Below are 23,251 nucleotides of genomic sequence, written 5' to 3'. Positions count from 1 at the left end.
TTGTAAATTTACTACCGTAAATATATATAAAAATGTATTTATCATTGATAATATGTGGTACTAAGGACTTAATTTGGACAACTAAAGGCGATTTTCTCACTATTTTGATTTTTTTGCGCCCTCAGATTCCAGATTTTTTAAATCTCTGCCAAATATGTAAGGGATAATCCACGGCCAGCCATGCATTAAAGGGTTTTAATGCACGACGTAGAGGCGAAGAACCACCCGACGCGTAGCGGAGGGTGGTTGCCTCTGCGTCGTGCATTAAAACCCTTTAATGCATGGCTAGCCGTGGATTATCCCGCTTATACCTTGGTTATTTGCCAAGTTAAAGCTGTAATTAATGTTTACAGTGTAATTTTAACCGACAGGTAAAAAATGACGGTCATCTTCTTAAGTTAAGGCTCGCACTCCGTCCGCTTTAAATAAAGTAGTGCCATTGTATTGCATTTATTTAAATTAATTATCCTATTTATTTAAACTCATTAAATAATTTATGAATGACAGCCAACACTGACAGTGACAAGGCAATCTTTATTTGAACTAATCATTTATTTAAATGAATTATGTAAAGTGTGAAATAAAACCGACGTCTCTAACCACGATTACTATATAAGGACACATTACATTTATTGAAATGGATTAAATTAAATGAAAACAAAAATCAAACAGTTGGAAATCTCTCTCTCGCTCTCTCTGCAAGTGTAACTGTGTTACTATGGTTACCAATGTTTATAGTAGTGGATTAATTTCTAACTTTAATCAAACTGACTGGAACTACCTGTGCGTTAAACGGTTTTAATGCACACCTTCCAGCCAATCAGAATCGAGTATTTAAACAGACCATGGTATAATGTTATATATACTAAACAGACTGTACATCAATGAAAGCTTATTTATTTATGATATATAAATCTAAATTTTAAAAAATTGGCTGGTTTCGTGGTGCAGGGTAACACATATCACTTTTTTTTTAAACAACAAAATATCTCTTGCCCTGCTCAAGCAATCACATAAAAACATGCAACTTTTGACTTTTGTTGATGACTGGCAATGTAATCTTTAAATATTGTACTGTATTGCCCTCTGCTGGGTAACTTGCTTCATGCAGTAACTATGAATCTTACTATAGTAAGATCTCTTGTTACCAATTTGTATAGTTATATTTGGTTATAAAAATCATTGTTTAAAATCTGTCATTTGGAATTTGCATGGCATGGCTTGGAAATAATAAGTAATATGCACTAAAATAATCTTGCATGATTTGTGGACATTTTTATTGTGATGTAAATATTTCATTAATAATACTCACTCCACACTCACACCTGTGGGCTCATAGAAGCATGACCAGGTTGTACAAGAGTATTGAAGTTGTAGTTGTGTTTTTACAGGTTTAACCCGTCTCCAGAACCTGCTAGTTTGACAACCCGAGCCTGGTTTCGTAGGAAGCCAGTCCACCGGCTAGCTGGAGCTCAGAGGACCAGCTACGACCTGCGGGAACGCATCTGTATAGGCAGCATGACGGCAATGGAGACGGCCGTGTACCAGAAAGTACCTACGGATGAGGCGGAGGCTCAGATGCTAGCCAGTGCTGATCTGGATGACATGAAGAGTAAGTGAAGAGAAACTGAAGTGGATTTGATCATAACAGTGTTTTGTTCCCTTTAATGTCACTTTCATTACATAGAAAAGAATAGTTCTTCTTTTGAAAAGAAAACGTAAACAAATTTTGCATTATGGTAAGCAATGACACAGATGTTATTTTTGGGTTAAGAAACTTTTTTTCGGCATGTGTCTCCCACTATGTTAACCCAGAGTTGTTTGTGGTGCGCGATGACTAAAGATTCAAGCAGACAGCTCTGATGTTTTTGCGTTTTTTTCAGTCTTAATTGAGATCAACGCTGTAACTCAAACTAAATTAGATAAGCGTGTTTGATTTCATGTGTCTTTGAAGCCACACCAACAACTTTGTGTCACGCCTGTGCTTCATCTTGCTTTTGACAGGCCAAAACCAGCGGCCCCTTCATATTCAAGTTTTTCTCTAGGGGAGGGTGCCCGATTTGTTTTGTGGACTGAAAGGTCTACGTTGACAGGCCTCTTGCTAACTTTGGGGGCGCTGGAGTATTTTTGTCCAAAATCGAATGTGTTTTTGCTGAATGGAAAAAACGCAGAAATATTGGCTGGGATTGGTCACACTTGGCCTGCTTTCCTCTCCTGTTCCAGTGGTTGTAAACAAGTCTTAGAGATGTTCTGATGTGGTTTGGGATATCAGAGTGCTTCCTGTTGTTTTTACATTAATGAGTGTGTTTAATAAAGTAATCTCATCTAATAACAGGGTATGAAAGTCCAAGAATACCCCTTGGCACACTTGGTTTATTAACAGTTAGACATTTTTTTTTGTAGTGACAACCCTAAGATTTGTCTTTTTTTGACATGGACATCACAATTACTTGGACGAATCATATGTATTTGCTTACGTACACATACTAATTTTCAACACCTGTCCAATGAATGGTTTTATTAAAAATAAAAATAATAATATAGTAATATAATCACATGCATTTGCTTAAGCACACATGTTCATTTTTAACAAAATAATAAATTAGGGCTGTCAAAAGATTAATCGCGATTAATCGCATCCAAAATAAAAGTTTGTGTTTACATAACATATGTGTGTGTACTGTGTATAATTATTATTTATATATAAAAACACACCCAATCATGTATATATTTAAGAAAAAATTGTTATATTTATATATAAAATATTTATATTTATATATAATATAAATTATAGAAATGTATATACAGTATTTAAATGCAAATATTTCTTAAATATATACATGAATGTGTGTGTATTTATATATACATAATATTTATACACAGTACACACACATATGCTATGTAAACACAAACTTTTATGTTGGATGCGATTAATCGCGATTAATCTTTTGACAGCCCTAAAAATAATATAATACACATAATAAAGGTAATAATAGCAATAAAATTAATTATAGCAATACTAAAAATAAGTGTAATGCTACGTACACACCAAACACGTAGCATCGCCCCACGTAGCATTCGCGTCATTCGCATCGCCCCGCGCGAGGACCGTCTGATCGCGTCTTTGCACTGACTTTGTATGTGTGGGATTGAATGAGGTGGCTAATTTGTATTAAATTGTACAATGTGAATCCCAAAAACACATGGTAATTAGAAAGAAGCCATAATGACGCTCCACCTCTAACATCACTGGGGTGATGGTGATTATACAATTTTTAAAATTAGGGGTGCTTCGTGATGCCATAGATCAGGGGTGGGGAATCCTGGAGCGCCTTTGTCCTGCAGAGTTTAGTTCCAAACCTAAACATACCTGAAAAACCAAATCAAAGTCTTCAGTATTACTTGGAAATGAAATGCAGGTGTGTTTGTTTAGGTTGGAACTAAACGCTGCAGGACAGTGGCCCTCCAGGTCCCAGAATTCCCCACCCCTTCCATAGAAAAACATTTTGGGCTGAATGGTTCCATAAAGACCATTTAACATTCGAAGAACCTTTCTGTTTCTTTGTATTGAAAAAAGATTATTTAGATGATAGAAAGTAATGCAAGAAATTTGACTGAATGGTTCTTTGAGGAACTAAAAATGGTTCTCCTATGGCATCGCTGTGAAGAACCTTTCAAGCCCCTAAAAGTGTATCTCATTCCGACTTCAGAGGTCTTGACCTTATAGATTTTCATACAGTGAACTTTTTTAATGTTCAGTTTATTGTGGGAAATGTTAAAATATATTTAATTATTCAAATTTTTACTTGCATTATCTTCATCTAATGGAGCTTGGACAAATTTAGCTGTATACTCGATTTTCATTGAAGATGAAGAGTAAAAGATGATCCCAGTGTTCCCATGTTTTACTAGAAAGTTTCTCTTGTTGTAAAGTATGTATGTGGGGAGGGGTGTTTAAGTGATCTCCCATGCTCCATTTGCCCTCCCAGCTGTTCATTTGGCTTATGTGCAGTAATGTTTTAAGACATTGGACCAGCTGTACTCTCTCTGCTTAACTGATGATCTTTGCAGATCTGAAGTTTAGTGCATTTTTGATTTTGGCCTTTAGGTTTTGAAAGATTGGGATCCATAACCTTTGCGTATGGCACATGCTTATGGCACACTCAAATGCAAAATATAAGAATTTATCCTTACCTGATAAATTAGCACAAGCTAACAAAAATTGGACAGTTGAAGACTGGAAAAATGTTGCCTGGTTTGATGAGTCGCGATTTCTGTTGAGACATTCAGATGGTAGAGTCAGAATTTGGCATAAATAGAATGAGAACATGGATCCATCATGCCTTGTTACCACTGTGTAGACTGGTGGTGGTGGTGGTGTTATGGTGTGGGGGATGTTTTATTGGCACACTTTAGGCCTCTTAGTACCAACTGGGCATCATTTAAATGCCACGGCCTACCTGAGCATTGTTTCTGACCATGTCCATCCCTTTTTGACCACCATGTACAGTACCCATCCTCTGATGGCTACTTCCAGCAGGATAATGCAACATGTTACAAAGTTCGAATCACTTCAAATTGGATTCTTGAACGTGACAATGAGATCACTGTACTAAAATGGCCCCCACAGTCACCAGATCTCATCCCAATAGAGCATCTTTGGGATGAGGTGGAGCGGGAGCTTCGTGCCCTGGATGTGCATCCCACAAATCTCCATTAACTGCAAGATGCTATTCTATCAATATGGGCCAACATTTCTAAAGAATGATTTTAGCACAAGGCGAAAGGGGGTCAAACACAGTATTAGTATGGTGTTCCTAATAATCCTTTAGGTGAGTGTATATGTCCTAAATGTGTAGCACTGTGGAGCACAGCATTTCGTTTCTTTTGTATGTTTTTACATATAGGGGACAGTTGTAAAGCTAGATTTATAAGTAATAATATAAGGCCGTTAACTCTGCAATATTTCATAAATGGTCCTGATGTTTACACCACATGTCAAACTGACAGCTAATAAGGCTTAATAATTTATAAACCAGCACATGAATGAATGCTAGCGGAGTACAGCCGAGTGTTTTTCGTTGAGGGCTGCCACAGTTTTGGATGTGACCCCTTTGGCTGTAATTAACTTCACTGTTCAAATTGATTATCCCTTCCAAAGATCCGCCTGCAGGCCTTCCTGCTTTCTGAAAAGTGGAAGCATTGACTGCCGAGTTACAAAAACCAGGTCACCACGCTGGAAGAACCCACTAAATTTAAAGCCTAGATCAGACTAACTGGATTAAAGCTTGTGTTCACACTAGTTATTACATACTATATGTACATTTACATTCATGCGTTTGCCCAAGTTACTTACAGTGCATTACAAGATACACATTGATCAATACGCATGTTCCTAAGACTCGAACCTACAACCTTTTGCACTGTTAATGCATTCCTCTACTTACAACATGTGTGACACCTTTGCTGGATATGAGCATATACGTCAACTGCTTCACTTACATAATGCATCTAATTGATTTTCTGTAGTGTGTTTTATTGAATAACCTTCTGGTATAGTTAGTCTATATTTATTTATATTTTTATATATTCTATATTATATATACACATATAAATAAAAAAATAATATATAAAAAATAAATCTAAAATGAATATGTGTGTGTGGATAAATATACATAATAATTACACACAATACACACATATATATTATGCAAAAACACACTTTTATTTTGTTTGCGGTTAATCACGATTAATCTTTTGACAGCCCTAGTCAAAATAAGGGTTAGGACTAATCTATTTTTTATTGTCATAAATCATTAGGATTTTAAGAAAAGATCATGTTCCATAAAGATATTTTGTAAATTTCCTACCGTAAATATATAAAAAAGTAATTTATCATTAGTAATAGGTGTTGCTATAAAGGACAACTTTAAAGCAAATTACTCAATATTTAGATTTTTTGCAAAGCATAAATCAACGCAAAGCTTTTTATTTCAGCTTTCAGGTCATTTATAAATCTCAATAAAAAATTGACCCTTGTGACTGGTTTTGTGGTCCAGGGTCACATATATGTAAAATTCAACAGTTTTGTATGTTGAATCAAAGCTGGCATCATCTTAACTAACAGGGGTTTGCGTCATCTCTTCACCGGTGTTTGGACTGTCATGAAATTTGTTTTATGCAATAAAATCTGGGATGCAGCTTTTTAATGATAATGGATGTGAAATCTTCAGATTTACAGTCTACTGAACACATGGTCGGTGGGTGTCTCAGCATCGGGCAGGTAACCGCTGGAGACGAGACGAGACAAGGTAGAGTTCTAGAAGCAGCCGTGGTTTCCATGGAGATCAGTCATGGGTAGACGGTAATGTGTAATGTGTGGCACCATGTTGAGGACTTTATCAGCATCGCTGTTGTTCTGGATGGAGATTTGCTGTCTGACAGACTGATGTAACAAGCTCTGGGCCTGCAATTTATCCCAGCGATGGGTGAAAAATCCCTCGCTGCCACGAGACTGTGTCATCGTGCAACCACAGGATCAATCGTCAACGTCATGGAAACCAGAAAGGCAGCCAATAGGTTAGTGAGGGACCTAAAAAGTAGTTCAGTTGTATCAACATTTGTTTTGCCTATACGCAAGCAAACAGCAGGGAACACTGCAGCCGGCTCTTGATCCAAAAACGTCTCTGTGAACTATTGCTCACCCATTTCTAAACCCGGAGGCCGAGCATCGCTTCACATCTCGACATCCAGGTGGATCTTACAGCGATCTTTTTTAACAAAGCAATCCTTTTCAGAATTGTAGGATTTATCCTATAATTTTAGAAATGTGTGCTTTCCAAATCCACTGCAAAAACTCAGAAGACCGGACTTAAACCTGCCTGGGTGCACCCATTTATTTTGCATTAGTTTCATGTAGGTTTTTGAAGTTCAGCAGCGTTAACAAAATTGCGGCGTGGAAGAGGGTGAAATCCTGGATGATCCGGAGGTATCAGGTGTGGAGATGACAGACGTGGTAAAGGATAGAGACCGAAACGGCAGCTCGGGTGAAGAACCTTACACCGAGACAGGAAGGGGGCATCGCGGGGATCATCAGAACCCCGTGTGGAGCTTCAATATGGACAGTTTTGATGACTTTGAAGAGTTTGCCCTGGATTTTGACGATTATGACCTTCTGGAGTCTATCCACTCGCACCTTGGCTCTCCAGTTGAACCCATTCGTAAGTGCACTTAGAGTAAAAAGCTGGATGCAAGATAAATACTTTTTAGTTTTTCTAGATTTTAGTAGTTTTTTAAGCCAATGTCACAGCGACCTTCAGTTCGTTTCATGCTTACATCATTTTCAGCTAAATTTCGCAATTGTCTCCTTATAAATTGTCTGCAATTTAGTTGAGGTTTGTAAATGCCAAATAGCTTTCAAGTGTGACTTTGGGTTTTTGTGCATATTTGCAACAAGCAGTTGTTTTATGGATAGTCCAATAAGTTTTTCCATCAGCATGACTGTGCTTATAAATGGGGACTACATCCTCTATAGATCTTGTTCTCGTTTAAAATAGATTGCTGGGAATTTTAAACAGTTGTCTTATTGATCCTCAATGGACATGTGAGCTAATTAAGGTCAAACCCCACAAGCAGTTCTGCGATATGAAACATTGCATGACCTCCAATGAAGTAATAATGTAAGAACCAGACTGATGAAGAGCCTGCGTGCTCGAAACGTCACCTCTATGCCATGCAATAGTTTTTAATAATATAAACATTTTTGATACTTTTGGAGCTTTGGTGTTGCCGCCTTTGCATTCTTGCACTATTACGTTCATGGGCATGCACAAGATGACACAAATAAAAAATTATGAGATCGAGACTGGATGTTAAAAAAGTTGTCACGGTGTTGTACCCATTCAAAATGTCCCAATATGTATCATTTAGGTACAGATATCTGGTACAAATATGTACATTTGAGGTACTGATATGATCTTTTTAGGTGCAATGCTGTACTTTTTGAAAGGGTAGCTGTCACGGTCTTGTCAGACATCTGTGCTAGATGTAGGTCTGAGTGCATCTGACAGGACCGTGACAGTATTATGTTCTGTGTGGGGACATGTGGAATCACATTGTGTGTGTGGCTTCCACATGTTCCCGGTGTCTTGTTGCTGTCGTGATCTTGCCAGACCTTAGTATAGGTTCAGGTCTATGTTCTGAGGGCAAGGTCATGGCAGCATTGTGTTTATGTGGGAATACGTGTGTTTTCACATCATGTATGTGTAACACGTGTTCCCAGTGTCTTGTCACTTTCACCCTACTCCCTTATGTACTCGTGTCTTAAGTGATTAATTATGTTCACCTGTTCCCCATTGATGTGCTGTCTATATAATGCCCTCATGTTCTCTGTGTGGTGTGCGTGCGTTGTTGTATATCCAGTGTTTATGTACTCCGTTATCTGTTCCTGTGATTCTCATGTTCTGATTTGTGTTCCATCACAGTGTTATTATTTCATATTCTGTTTTACCCCCACGTGGGTTTGTTTTGTTCAGTTTTATTCAAATACAGTTATATTTTCATACATTCCTCTGCGTTTGGGTTCTTCCTTTTGTTTCCACAATCCGGTTAAAACCGAACGTGACAGTAGCCTTTTGCTCCAGTGACAGCTAGGGACATGTTTTGACAATGTTGAGAGTGGATGTTGAAGGCTGTTTTAATAAGCGAGTTTTATTCAAGGCCTGCGTTTCTCTGGATTTCCTAAGGGAAGCCTCTGTCTGAAGAGCAGACAGCTCATTTCCAATCTTATCTTAGATTCGTTGCCCTGTTCAGCTAGATTTTGCCTGTTTAACAATACTTTCATTTCAACTGGGATTTGCTGTTTTTTGAAAAATATGGATGCTTGAGATGATTAAGAACAGAACTCATTTAAGTCTAGTTTAAACCACATATGCCAGGGTTTTATAAATGTTTTTCTTATTTAGCATATTTAGCTTTTTGTTGGTTTAATACACATTTGGAAAAGATTATCTTTTACAGCAATAAAGAATTTTAGTGACTAATTTTTAAAACAAAAATGTTAAAAATTTTTTTTTAAATGACGTCATAATTTACTCAGAAAAGAAGAGATTTTGATAAATGATGGGAAGCACACAGTTGATGGTACCCATTGACTTTTCATTTTTTCTAAATATGGAACTCAATGGGTAACGTCAACTGTGTGCTTACCATCATTTATTAAAGGGGACATTTCACAAGACTTTTTTAAGATGTCAAATAAATAATAAGTTTAAGCTCAAAATACCATCTAGATAATTTATTATAACATGTTAAAATTGACACTTTGTAGGTGTGAGCAAAAATGTGCCGTTTTTGGGTGTGTCCTTTAAAATTCAAATTAGTTGATCTCTGCACTATATGGCAGTGCTGTGGTTGAATAGTGCAGATTAAGGGCGGTATTATCCCCTTTTGACATCACAAGGGGAGACAAATTTCAATCATCTATTTTTTCACATATTTGCAGAGAATGATTTACCAAACTAAGTTGATCTGGGTTGATCTTTTTCACATTTTCTAGGTTGATAGAAGCCAGTGGTGGCTGGTGACTTTTTTTTTTTTTGAGGGCGCACGATGCGAAGTTCATCACAACATGTATGTAGCCCTTCATGTGTGTGGTTCCTTATTTCAAAATATGTGTTCTGTGCATCACGTGTCTTGTCAAAATAAGTGCCTGCTGCCAGATATTCGCATAATCTCATGTGTAATCAGAGTTTATTGTTAAGGGAGTGTCTTGCATGTATTTTTTGAACATGAGCGTCTATTTTATTATATACCCTTTAGGCGCGTATTTTGACAAGACACGTGATGCTTACGGTTTACATGACGCAACAAGCACATATTTTGAAAACGCAAGCAACACACATGACACTCCGAACCCTGGAATTTGCGCCCTCGGATGAGCAGTCACGAGTCGCCACTGATAGAAGCACTTTGGAGCCAATTATAGCACTTAAACATGGAAAAAGCTGATTTTCATGATATTTCCCCTTTAAAATATATATTTTTGGGGAGTTAATAATGACACAATTTTACATTTTGGATGAACTATCCCTTTAACACTTTTGGAAAGGTCTTCTGGTACTATGGAAATGGATGGTGGCTAAGGTGGTCACCCGCCAATCTCATGGTAACCAGAAAAAAACCCAATAAAATGTTTCTTTTTTAAAATCTGTATTTGGGTTCTGAAGAACAACAAAAAACATTGTGGGTTGTGAATTGAGGGTGTGTAAATAATGATAAAGTTTGATTTTGGGGTGAACTATCCCTTTAAATGGGCCATGGCATGAAAATGAGACTATTTCCATGTTTAAGTGCTATGATTGGGTCCCCAGTGCTTCTATCAACCTAGAAAATGTGAAAAAGATCAGTAACTTAGTTTTGGTAAACCATTCTCTATAAGCACATGAAAAAATAGGTCGTTGAAATTTGGCTCTCCTTATGATGTCATAAGGAGCTCTTATTATAATAATACCACCCCTTAATCTGCACTATCCAATCACAGCACTGCCATTTAGTGCAGAGAAAAGCACATTTGAGTTTTAATTGCAACAAACCTCCATCATTGTGATTATTGTTTGCACTTCATCAGCTCATTTGCATTTTAAACGACACTCCCAAAACGGCACATTTTTGCACACACCTTCAAAGTGGCAATTTAAACATGTTAATAAATTATTTATTTGGTATTTTGAGCTAAAACTTCACATACGCACTCTGAGGACACCAAAGATTTATTTGACATCTTAAAAAAGTCTTGTGCCATGGCCCCTTTAATGATTTTAACACATTAGATGGTCACCACCTAGACATCTTAAAAATTGTGTATTTTTTTCTCTATGTATTACATTCCAATGCATTTTCGTGCGTTAAGAGGTGTTGGAGTGTTCAATAGTTAATTTTCACATAATAAGGGAAAACAGATCAAATGTTTGACTCACAAATCAAAATCGGCACTTTTATGAGTCACACACACATTCGCAGGCCGAATTGGTTTGACCCTCTGGTGTTTTGATGAGGACTTGGCTGTGGTGTTATTCTCCAGGATTTTTGCTGTACTGCCACGAAACACACAACCAGGGTACAGCCAAAAGGCACGGCCACCATATTGTTAGCTCCGTTCCCCTGGGAATAAGCCCAAACACGGAGCGTGTGGACTTATGTTGTTATTTTATGAGGGGGATTCGAGGCATGAGGCATGAACCCAGCACCGCTAGGGGAGAACAGAGAAAAAACAAACTTTGTTTACCGAACATCCCGGGGCTACTGGGACAACACAAACCAGCTGAGGCTTTGGGCGTCCTGGCAAGCCTCAACCCTCCGAGAGCTTTGGTCTTTTGCTTGGCAAACAGAACAGCTGGAGAAAGAGCGTTTCTCATAAAACTTCGCTTCAATTATCCCAAATTCAATATTAACCTCGGTTCGTGGGCCGAAATGATACGACATTAAATCATAGCATTTTTTCTGGAAAGGCTTCTTTTCACCTCTTATGTGCACTCAGCTGAGATTGACTTGTTATTTTTGGGGCTAAGATTTTTGTTCAAATCAAATCTCATCCAGATAAACTTATGCGGTTTTCCTTCCCAGAAGCATTTACAAAACAAACTGTCAGGTATTTATGATGTATACACTTTTTTCTATCACTTGTTCAAGGTCACCGTTTTGAGGACAATCCTGGAGTTAGACGACACCTGGTCAAGAAAACATCACGATGTCAAGTTGCCCGAACGAACAGCTCTCCACCACAGTCCAGTGTGAAGAGAAGGAAAAAGATGGACAAAAAAACCCACGAGGTGAGAGCCAGGCGCTCTCCACACACAGAAGAATAATTTTAAGAAGAAACCAAATGTTTGTCTAACGGTATAAAGTCTGGGTCACATTGCTGCTTGTTCTGTCCAACTACTATTCACTTAGATAAGAAGAGGCAGAGAGGGTTGTAAATCAGTCAACCACAGTTCATTTTGTTTTTTGCCATCTGAAATTGTTTAAAAAAGTTGATACCACAATTGTGGACTGCCGGAGAAAACCTCAAAATACAGCTAATGGGACAAAAGTTCGAAATGAAAGCCTAAAAAATTGCTGAAAATGCATTTAGATTTTGGGATTGAAATTTCTGATTATTAATTTCAAGATCATATTAAATACATAACTCCTAAGAATAGGGCAATATAGTCAGTTCTGTTTGTGGATACATAAGATACCGATTACAGTACTGTTTGATTCCACCAACCTGCCAAACTTTTGCACATTTTGATTTGTTCCTCTGTTTTAAAGCATATTGCATCAAACATTTAAACACAACAGGATTTTGAAACATAGTAGGATTACAGTACCATTTTTTTAGATAAGTTTGCAGTATGCATCAAACAGGCAGTGTGCTGAGATTAGTATATGAATTATTATATTGTTAGTATTGTATAGTATATTATTACACGGCTCTCTGGAATGCTTGATTCTGATTGGTCAGTTGAGACATTTGCAGGTTCGTTCTTTTCAAATAATAACCGCTCTAAAGTAATAACGCATAGCCGGTACTACTTGTATGAGTAAAATCGCTCCGCGCCAATAAAGATTACTGTTTGGCGCCATCTTGTGACAAACACTGGACAACCACAATTATAAGAATGGAACATTTTGACATTAATTTTAACATGTACGGAAAAAACAAAACATTTAAACAGTGGATAGAAGAACGAACAACGACAAGACACTGAGAGCTTACTGAGACTGAACTTGACAAAATAGAGCATGACAGCTACGAAGCCAACACACAAAAAAATACAGAATGGGCATTAAAACTTCTCAAAGACTGGCTAAAAGAGAAAAAATGGAGACAGACAAGTATGAAGCAGAGGATCTTAATAAGGTATTACAATCATTTTATGCATCTGTGCAAGGTTTCGCGGAAGGATAAAAATGTTCCGCTTCACGTCGGGTCCTGATCACACTGTCGGGGCTTATTTCCCAATAACTACCGGCTGCCTCTACATTATCCCTTACGTATTGAATACATCACAATGCCAGGTTCTCCCTTCCAGTTCTCAATGCCTTTAAGCTTCTGCCAAGTTTTTATGTGAGAATTCTTTAAGTATGATTCTCTGTTTTCCCCATAATGATAATGAGTGATGTTAAAGGCCCCATGAAATTAAAATTAAACATTTTTCTTTTTTAGTATAAATATGTTTGGCCTAAGGATAAATATAAACTGTGATGATCCAAAACACTGACAAAATTATTATACAGAAGATATTAGCATTTTAAAACTACAGTTTGGAGCTTTTCGTGCTCTAAAAAAGTCTTGCATTTTTATGACATCACCCTACACTACAATTTTCTGTCCAATCAAATGCTCTTTAGATGTCTTGTTTTCAGTACAAATATCTAAAAATTCCTAAAATAAAGAAAATATTTTTTTTCTTGATGAGCAAAATGACGAGAAATGATGAGAAAATAAGTCTAGTTATTAGACAAAAAATATACAATTTAAGTGAACTTGTGCTTAAAATAAGCAAAAAAAAAAAAAAAAAACTGCCAAAAAATCTTGAACATTTGTCCTAAACACTAAATTTAAGAAAAATTCAAGAAAAATTTGCTTACCCCATTTGCATTTTTTTTTTTTTTTGCTTGTTTTTTTGCACAAAATCGCTTAAATTTGATATTTTTTGACTTATTTTCTTCGTTTTGCTCATCAAGAAAAAGAATCTTAATTTAAGAATTTTTATATATTTTTACTGAAAACAAGACAAAAATACTAAGATTTTTTTTTCTTGGAAATAATTTTTTTCAGTGTAAACATTAAAAAGTCAGATTTTCATGATATGTCCCCTTTGAGAAAAAAGTCCAATATTTTTTTCCCTTACCCTATTGGCAGATTGTTGCCTGTTTTAAGCACAAATTCACTTAAATTGTATGTTTTATTTGTACTTTTTTTTTTGTTTTATGTTTTGTTCCCTGTGAATCTGATCCATCACATTGGTGTTGCTAGCACCATGTACTATCATTTGAGCCACAGGCACATTAATATGGCCAGAATCACTAACCAACATGACTGCCCAGTGTAAACTAAATTGCCACAAGACATTTCGGTTACAATCAATTTAAATGTTTTATGATGTGAATCTGACACTGTGCTTTCACCCCAAGGTGTTTGTGGAGCTCAACGAGCTGATAGTGGACAAAAACCAAGAGATGCGTTGGAAGGAGACGGCACGCTGGATCAAGTTCGAGGAGGACGTGGAGGAGGAAACGGATCGCTGGGGTAAACCACACGTGGCCTCTCTGTCCTTTCGGAGTCTGTTGGAGCTCCGCAGGACCATCACACATGGTAGGAATCCACTTCTCTTTCAGCGCCCGGAATCTTGCTTCAAACATCTACACACTTCAGACGTTGTTGACAAACTCTAAATCTCTGGTGTCTTATGACTGACACAATTCAAATTGACATTTAAATTAGAAAATGGATTAAGCATTCCTAAGCAGATCTGTGTTTTGACCGTAAAATCTGATTATTGTACATGCAAGGATAACAATATAAACAATCTTTGGCAGATAGCAAACATACGGTCCAAACATGTGTCTGTCTGTGAAAAGATATTGGTGGGAGTTTTGGTTGCTTTGGCGCTTAAGCAAAAATGTTTGTTACTTGCTGACAAAATAAGTGATTTTTTTCATGAAAGCGCCAGCAAAGATCAAAGTAATGATGGTAATATTATACAGAGCTGGGTGGTATTAACAAAGTCTTATATCATGGACCATATGAGTAATATAGTTTCAATATTTGTTTAATAAAAAAATTAACACAATGATACTTTGTATTTGGCACTAAATGTTATAACGGTAATGCAGTGAATGTTTTAAAAAAAATATTATGCATAATGCTATGAATTATAGGTGCAGATCATGTGGGTGCTCCGGGGCTTGAGCACCCTCACAAAAGTGCCAAATATGCTAAATTTAATTTAATTATAAATGCTTTGAAATTTGGGATCCTCTCTTAATTGGTGGATTTTGTGAGTTGAATAAGCTGAATAAGGGGCGCATCACATTTCGTGTCTGAACTCAGGCATAAAGCGCCCCTGTGCCAATTTCTTCCTTTATCCAAAGCATTTGGGCTCTCTCGTAGTGTCTGCCAATGCTGAGTAACCATCCCCATCGGTGAAAAAAGAAATCGCTGTTTATAGACATTTTCAAGCAGGATTTAGTTTTACAGGTGGATCTCTGAGAAAATCTTGCTTGTAGGAGGTCCTCATTGTTTTTGATCCCTTCCAATTCGGGCATATCTGTGTTTTCTCTCAAAACCTCCGTAGAGCAATTTATCTACTGTTTATAATGTGTATAATAATTATGTATATATAAATGCACACACATGCATGGATATATTTAAAACATATTTGCATGTGTATATACATTTTTAATAATTACATTTAATTTATATTATATATAAATATAAATATTTATTATATCAATATTTTTCCCGTAAAATTATGCATGCATGTGTGTGTATTTATATATACATTATATATGTTGATGTACTGTGTATATTAATTATGTAAACAAAAACTTTTATTCTGCAAACGAATAGTCACGACTAATCATTAGGCAGCCCTAGTATTTCGGACATTCTTATGATTCAGGTTTCCCCCTTTTCTTCATTATTCTTTAAAATCCTTCATTATGTAAATTTTTTATAGTTGCACTATGAAAAGTGGCCAAATTACATTCTGGATATTTTCTAATGTAACTAACGTTGTGTTTTCCTACCCAGGTGCCATTATGCTGGACCTGGATCAGACCACACTGCCTGGCATCGCTCATCTGCTGGTGGAAACCATGATCATCTCAGACCAGATCAGAGCAGAAGATCGACCCAGCGTGCTGAGAGCCCTGCTGCTCAAACACTGGTTAGTGATGGTCACACATCAATACTCCAAACAAAGCTCATATCGATTTCCTCCGCTGCGGGACTCAATGCCAATGTCATTCTACACAACTGCTGCATGTATTGGTTATCTGCTAAATGAAGTGGTGTGATTACATAAAGGCTGATGGAGGTTTTAATGGTGTATTGCAGTTGTGTTTATTGTCAAATTATATAGGTTAAATCTAAAAGCTTTTAAAGGAATAGTTCATAAAAAATGAATACTGTATGTCATTATTTACTCACCCCCTATTATGCATGAAACATGAAGTGGGATGCGACAGAATGTCAGCACTTTTCTTTTCTGTACAACAAAAGTGAATACTGGCAAGTGATATAATTTTTGGCATCAGTCACTTAAGAAAGAATGCACATCAAACAATCAAGATCTTACTTAGTATTTTGTCTTTTCTTGTGTATATATATACACTCACCTAAAGGATTATTAGGAACACCTGTTCAATTTCTCATTAATGCAATTATCTAATCAACCTATCATATGGCAGTTTCTTCAATGCATTTACGTGTGTGGTCCTGGTCAAGACAATCCCCTGAATGTCAAACTGAATGTCAGAATGGGTGATTTAAGCAATTTTGAGCGTGGCATGGTTGTTGGTTCCAGATGGCCCGGGCTGGGTATTTCACAATCTGATCAGTTACAGGGGTTTTCACGCACAACTATTTCTAGGGTTTACAAAGAATGGTGCGAAAAGGGAAAAACATCCAGTATGCCGCAGTCCTGTGGTTGAAAATGCCTTGTTGATGCTAGAGGTCAGAGGAGAATGGGCCGACTGATTCAAGCTGATAGAAGAGCAACTTTGACTGAAATAACCACTCGTTACAACCGAGGTATGCAGCAAAGCATTTGTGAAGCCACAACACGCACAACCTTGAGGCGGATGGGCTACAACAGCAGAAGACCCCACCGGGAACCACTCATCTCCAATACAAATAGGAAAAAAGGCTACAATTTGCACAAGCTCACCAAAATTGGACAGTTAAAGACTGGAAAAATGTTGCCTGGTCTGATGAGTCTCGATTTCTGTTGAGACATTCAGATGGCAGAGTCAGAATTTGGCGTAAACAGAATGAGAACATGGATCCATCATGACTTGTTACCACTGTGCTGGTGGTGTAATGTTCTGGGGGTGTTTTCTTGGCACACTTTAGGCCTCTTAGTGCCAATTGGGCATCGTTTAAATACCACGGCCTACCTGAGCATTGTTTCCATGTCCATCCCTTTATGACCACCATGTACCCATCCTCTGATGGCTACTTCCAGCAGGATAATGCACCATGTCACAAAGCTTGAATCATTTTAAATTAGTCTCTTGAACATGACAATGAGTTCACTGTACTAAAATAGCCCCCACAGTCACCAGATCTCAACCCAATAAAGCATCTTTGGGATGTGGTGGAACGGGAGCTTCGTGCCCTGGATGTGCATCCCACAAATCTCAATCAACTGCAAGATGCTATCTTATCAATACGGACCTACATTTCTAAAGAATGCTTTCAGCACCTTATTAAATCAATGCCACATGGCAGTTCTGAAGGCGAAAGGGGGTCAAACACAGTATTAGTATGGTGTTCCTAATAATCCTTTAGGTGAGTGTGTGTGTGTGTATATATATTTACTTAAGACTTGTTTTCTGAAAAATTCTAGAAATAAAGAAATAAACAAACAAAAAACATCTATAAGTATGAAAAATTAAAGTCTCAACTTAATTTTTTTAAGTTGCCCACCAGCATTTTTTGTGATATTCACAAAAGTTTCACAAAATTCCTTCCAGGAAAATTTTCTTCTAAAAATATATAAACATACAAATATATCAAATTAAAGAACAGATCCTTTGCTTTCAAACAGACAAACAAAACGGGGGGAAAAAATGGGTATTTTTTTTTTTTTAAATACAATATTTTATCAAAAAGCTGAAATAATTGGATTTTTGTGAAAGAATTTTCTTAAAGATCAGATTCAGAATGATTACCAAAAAAAAAAAATGTTTTTTTTGCCTTCAGTTTTTTATAAGTTGGGTAAGTGCGCTATCTGGTGGATAATCGCGGTATTACAGATTAACATAAAAACTCATCAGGAACAAGTTTTTTCATGCAAATGTTTTCGCTTAATTGACGAGATCAATGGCGGGGAAAGAGTTAACTGTCACCTGTCTCGTATATGGGACACCTATGTTTACTTCAATATTTTGGAATACTCTAGAAAACATATTTCTGCAGTGTTTTATAAAATAAATTACGTTTTGAAAGTAAGTGATTCATTTATGAAAAGAGTGTGCCTCAAAACATTGATAATCCTGCTAAATGTCACTGTTCACCAGCGGGACGCCTATACTTCAGTGCTTTGCATGAGAATTCTTATCCAATCACAAGAAACTATATATTGTCATCTTATGATAGAAATTATATAGCGACAGTTTTTGTTCCATGACCCCCCTTAGGAATACATAATCATTATTATATATTCATAACACTATATCCTAGATTCAACACTAAAATGTTTACAAACTATGTATCATTGGAAAACTCTAAGAATGCAGTTTTTGTATTTCAAAACCTTTTAGTTGTAATAATAATGCAATGCCAGTTTTTTTTGTGACAAGAGAAAGCAGCAGGCCAATGACACCTTGTGGCTTTAGTTGGTAAAAGCACTAAAACGTGACACACACCTCATTTTATGTGTAAAACTGAAATTTTTATCACAGCTATTTGAGACTTTTGGCTAAATTTTTACAGCAATTTTGTCCTGAAACATTTTAATTTTTATAATTTTATTTATAAAATGAATATGTTATTGCATTATTTTTATTTATTTTAATACATTTAAACTAATATAAAAAATCTGTTTAATATTTTCATTTCTGGACACAAATTATCTTCAGTGTCAATTAAACTCTTGTCTTTAAAACAAGACCAAGATTAGGCTTCTAGACCAAACAATGCCAGAGTTATATTAATTCGAAGGTGCGCATCAACTTTTCACCCCTACACTCAAAATGGGGTGTTGACAGTTAAGGGGAATTTAAAGTGATTTTGTTTTGCATGCACTCTCCTTTTTCCAGAAAACATGCACATATTATTTTGGGTAATTTTACTTATTTAATAAATGTGTCTTAGTGTAAGAAAAAGACAGTTTTGCAGTGTGGTGTTTGGCATTAACATGGCCGGACAAAACGTGTTGACTATCTTTATGACTTTAATAATGATTGTATTTTGTCCTTTCTGGATCTTAGCAGTATAAATCACCATCTGATTTCCTTGAAAAATATACTAAACCTTTATTTTGTTTAAAGAGGAAAGACATATAATACAAATTACAGGTTAAAAATAGTGCGCTGCTGACTAAATGATAACAAATATTAATTTTAGTTTGAATTATTCCGGTAAGTCATTCCCTGTTTTGTTTTCTTTCTGTTGATTAAAGGCAGGAATATTTTAGGTTAGTTCCCCAGAGAGTCGTATATTTTTAGCTTGGCTCATATTTTTTCGCTCTTGATGGATTGTGAAATTTGTGTTTTCTGTGTTGAGCTTCACTCGGTCACTGGAAAGCTTTTTTGAGGTCAGAACCGTATCTGTATGAGTGCTAACAGAATTACTATGGCAGAAACTTTACTTTATTGTAATAGGGATGAATGATTCTGGTAATACTTCAGATGACCTGTTCACATCTATTGTATTTGTGACCCTGTCTGGGAAATCCAAGCCAAGGTCTCAAAATCTAGTGATGAGATGGAGCATTAAAGTTTGATTGCAGTCTTTGATTTTAGTTTAATTTCAATCTTTGACAAAATTTTACTCAGTCAGTATTAAAGATGTCAAGATTATATTTTCACAAAATATTATCTTCTTAGTGGGTGTGCACACCAAGGCGTTTACGTCGGCGTATGTTTTACATTTTTTTCCAATTGAAGTGCCCCGCTTTTCAAAAATGCCAGCAGCTGGCGGTTTTTCAGCGCTGAACGCCAAGAGTTGAAAAATTTGGGTGAAGCTAAGTCCTATGCTTGTTAATGTCACTTCTAACTCGGCTGTCCAATCACAGTGGAGGAGGGGTGGGAAAAATATCACAACAACCAACCAGTGCTTTGTTCAACGACTGATAAACAAAGCAGAAGTATTATAGTAACTTCATAGCACTTAGCTGAAAAAGCTAATAGTATTTGTCTTTGGACTGCAAGACAAGGGCATAACAGGATGGGGGGCGTAACTTGAAGCCGGTGGCGTCCAGTAACTTGATGTCCAAATCACACAGAACCACGTGAGATGTCAAAACTACGTTGTACTTCGTGATCAACAAACGAACAAAAACAAAATAATACTTTTGATGGCACTGATAAACCTGTGGTGGTTTTCTGTGACGGGGAAGAAACGTAAGCCATCAAATTCGAATAATTTATGTGAGAGGCACTCGGGCGACGGAAAAATGCCGGCTGTTGCTTGTTCTCCCGACAGCATCAAGCTTCTGTCATGCTAACACATTGATCCCAGGGGATCTTTTGAAAAATTTCAACAAAAGAAGTCAACAAAAATACAATACGGGCTAAATCCAATGAGATGTTGGGTTAGGTTTGGGATAGGACTAAAATAAAAACAGCGCTCATCCAGTAAGATTTCACGACATTTCGTCGATTGCTGTAATGTTTTGACATCGTGGTTCTGTGTGATTTGGACAATGTCAAGTTATGCCCCTGCTTCCTTTGGTTTGGTGTGCATGCACCCTTAGTATCCCAAATGTTACGCTGCTCTGTCTGATCAAGATAACAAGATAAGTTGCAAGATCATTTTAATTGTTCTCATTGATTTTTTTTGTACATTTCATTTAAGAGTTTCAGTCATCGATGTATTTTGTTTTATGTTTAATTGTTTGCTGTGTTTGGCCTGTCTTGGCCCTCTTGCAAAATTTAGCATTTTAAATCTCAAGTGTTTTGCTGGTTAAATAGAAGCTAAATAAAAAATATGTATAGTCAGCTATTTGCGTTCACTTTGCCAAGCTATAAAACATGATAAAGAGTGAAAAACTAGTTTCAGGACACGTTAGCCATTGATGATTAAACCTTTCGACAACATTTCCCATCATCATATATCAGGCTTTCCATGGGACAATGTGTCAAATCCCTACATTACAAAATATGTCTTTATAAAATGGAAAAAATACATCAAGGTGAAATTCTGTAAGTTAGCTCATTAGTTGCTTTTTCAAGTTTTTGGGAATGTTGTCAAACACAGTCTATTATTTATATCACACCTTTTCTTTTTGTTTTCCACGCGCGTTTGCGAAGCCTTCGGTTTGGCTGGAGTGTAGCGTAAGCTCGAACGGGTCTTAATGAGATTGCCGATATCAAATGCTGGATAGGCCCAAAGTGGTGAAATGAAGGGCTGTGTGTAATGGAGCCGGGAAGGATGACCATTTTTTAGCCCGTTCTCTTTTTAGCACACTCAGAGAACACGGTGCAAATAAATGATTGGTTTACTGTAGAAAATAATAAAGGCATTTATTAATTCATTGGACTGGACCAGCAGCTCATATTCTGTTTAAATATCCCCTGATGTTATCTAACCAGGCTTTGGCCTGTTTTCTTGCGAGCGAACAGGGAATGTGAGGTTTGGTTTGGTGTGCGGTTCACATTTTGATAGCTTGACATGTTGGGATTTGTATGTTTCAAATATTGAAAGCAAAGATGGAAAGTTGCCTTTTTGGATGCGATAAGCAAGAAATCGTTGTACCCGTAAATCCAAATCAACAGAAGAATGAGATTATTTGTCTCACGGAGCAGAACTAATAGACTCAGGTTGACGGATTAAACAAGTCATAACAGTTTTACTTTTAATATATGACATTTGAAGAACAGAAATGTTGCATTTGACGTTCTCATGTGAAAATCACTTTTCAGGTTTCACAATCTGCTTTCTCCTGTGCAGTCACCCCAATGACGAGAAAGAGGGCCTTTTCCATCGAAACCATTCTGTCACCAGTCTGGGCAGCTTTCGCCACAACCACAATCACGTTCACGACACCAGTTTGCCTCTGGTGCCTCAGGACAATGCGGAGATGCACGACAGCAAAGCAGCAGAACATGACAAAGAGGTGTGACGTTGTTAATGTACTCATATTTTAGCGTTAAGGAAAACAAGTGTACTCTTATACCAAATGCGCATTTAGAAAATTAAAGGGGACTTCTTCCATGTTTAAGTGCTATAATTGGGTCCCCAGTTCTTCTGTCAACCCAGAAAATTTGGAAAATATCAAACAGTAACTTAGTTTTACCATTCTCTTCAAGCATGTGAAAAAATAGCTCATTGAAATTTTGGCTCCACTTGTGATGTCAGAAGGGGATAATACCGCCCCTTAATAAGCACTATCCAACCATGGCACTGCTATTTAGTGCAGAGATCAGCTAATTTGCATTAAAAGGACACACTCAGAATGGCACGTTTTGCTCACACCTACAAAGTGGCAATATTAACATTCTATAATAAATTATCCGATTTCAAAGCCCCCAAACCCTTTCAGCGGTGAGGGTGGACGCAGCGATGTCCTCTGCTGGCGTCAGGTCCTGTGTAGAGGCAGATCCACCTCCCGTTACACGGCGTGCCCGATTTATGCTGGCAAGCTTGGGATTGCCCCGTCTCCTGACATCATTGTAGCGCTTGGCGCAACGTCCTGGGGATGCCAGCTGATGAGACAATTGTGGCTATTTCCTCCCACACCTGTTTAAGCGACGCTGATTTGGGCGGGTTTCTCCCATCCCCACACAAAACAACTTCTCTGTCTTTGACTGCTCTTACAAGAACGTGGGTCTCTTCAGCTGTGAACCGCTCCTGGTGTGCGCCTGGTAAATCCCTCATAATAATAGCAACCCGCCATGGAACTTGCGCCCTTGCGTTTAAAGGGAATGTTGGATAGCGTTCTGATTGGTTTATTTGACGTTACGCCCAAACCACACCTATGAATAATGAACCTACTTCAGAGCAACCCCTTATTGATTTGCGCCTGGCGCAATAGTTATTTCTCCCGCCGGGAAAATAGCAACAGCGCCCAAGATCCGCCTACAAAGTCACTTGCTCATTGCGCTTCGCACTTGCGTTTCAGATCGTTAAAATAGGGCCCCTTATCTTGCGAAACGATTGTAATTTTCCCTCAAAAAGTACTTTTAAACCACAACTTTTCGTCTTGCACTAGTCGTGCGACACACCAGCGTGACCTTACGTATTATGTTATCACATCAAAAGGTCACGCATGAAATATATAAAAGAAGTGTGGAGATGACATAGTGGTGGGTAAAT

The 23,251-nt window shown here is 37.2% G+C and overlaps 1 protein-coding gene across 2 annotated transcripts in view; it reads left to right on the top strand.

Annotated features, from left to right (window-relative positions):
• slc4a3 (solute carrier family 4 member 3) overlaps positions 1-23,251 on the top strand; it is a 96,038-nt gene that overhangs the window by 50,698 nt on the left and 22,089 nt on the right. The window contains exons 6-10 of one of the 2 annotated variants that reach the window (XM_065252273.2): positions 1,392-1,612; positions 11,689-11,828; positions 14,179-14,359; positions 15,800-15,935; positions 21,887-22,052. In XM_065252273.2, the coding sequence (XP_065108345.1) occupies positions 1,392-1,612; positions 11,689-11,828; positions 14,179-14,359; positions 15,800-15,935; positions 21,887-22,052 (844 nt within the window). Of the gene's footprint in view, positions 1-1,391; positions 1,613-6,723; positions 7,221-11,688; positions 11,829-14,178; positions 14,360-15,799; positions 15,936-21,886; positions 22,053-23,251 lie in introns of those variants that run through there. The other variant, XM_065252274.2, reaches the window with a different exon arrangement.

This window comes from Paramisgurnus dabryanus, chromosome 15, assembly GCF_030506205.2.
Source record: "Paramisgurnus dabryanus chromosome 15, PD_genome_1.1, whole genome shotgun sequence".
Lineage (NCBI taxonomy): Eukaryota > Metazoa > Chordata > Actinopteri > Cypriniformes > Cobitidae > Paramisgurnus > Paramisgurnus dabryanus.
The sequence above is the reverse complement of the archived record's forward strand: the minus strand, read 5'-3'. Positions and strand labels throughout refer to the sequence as shown.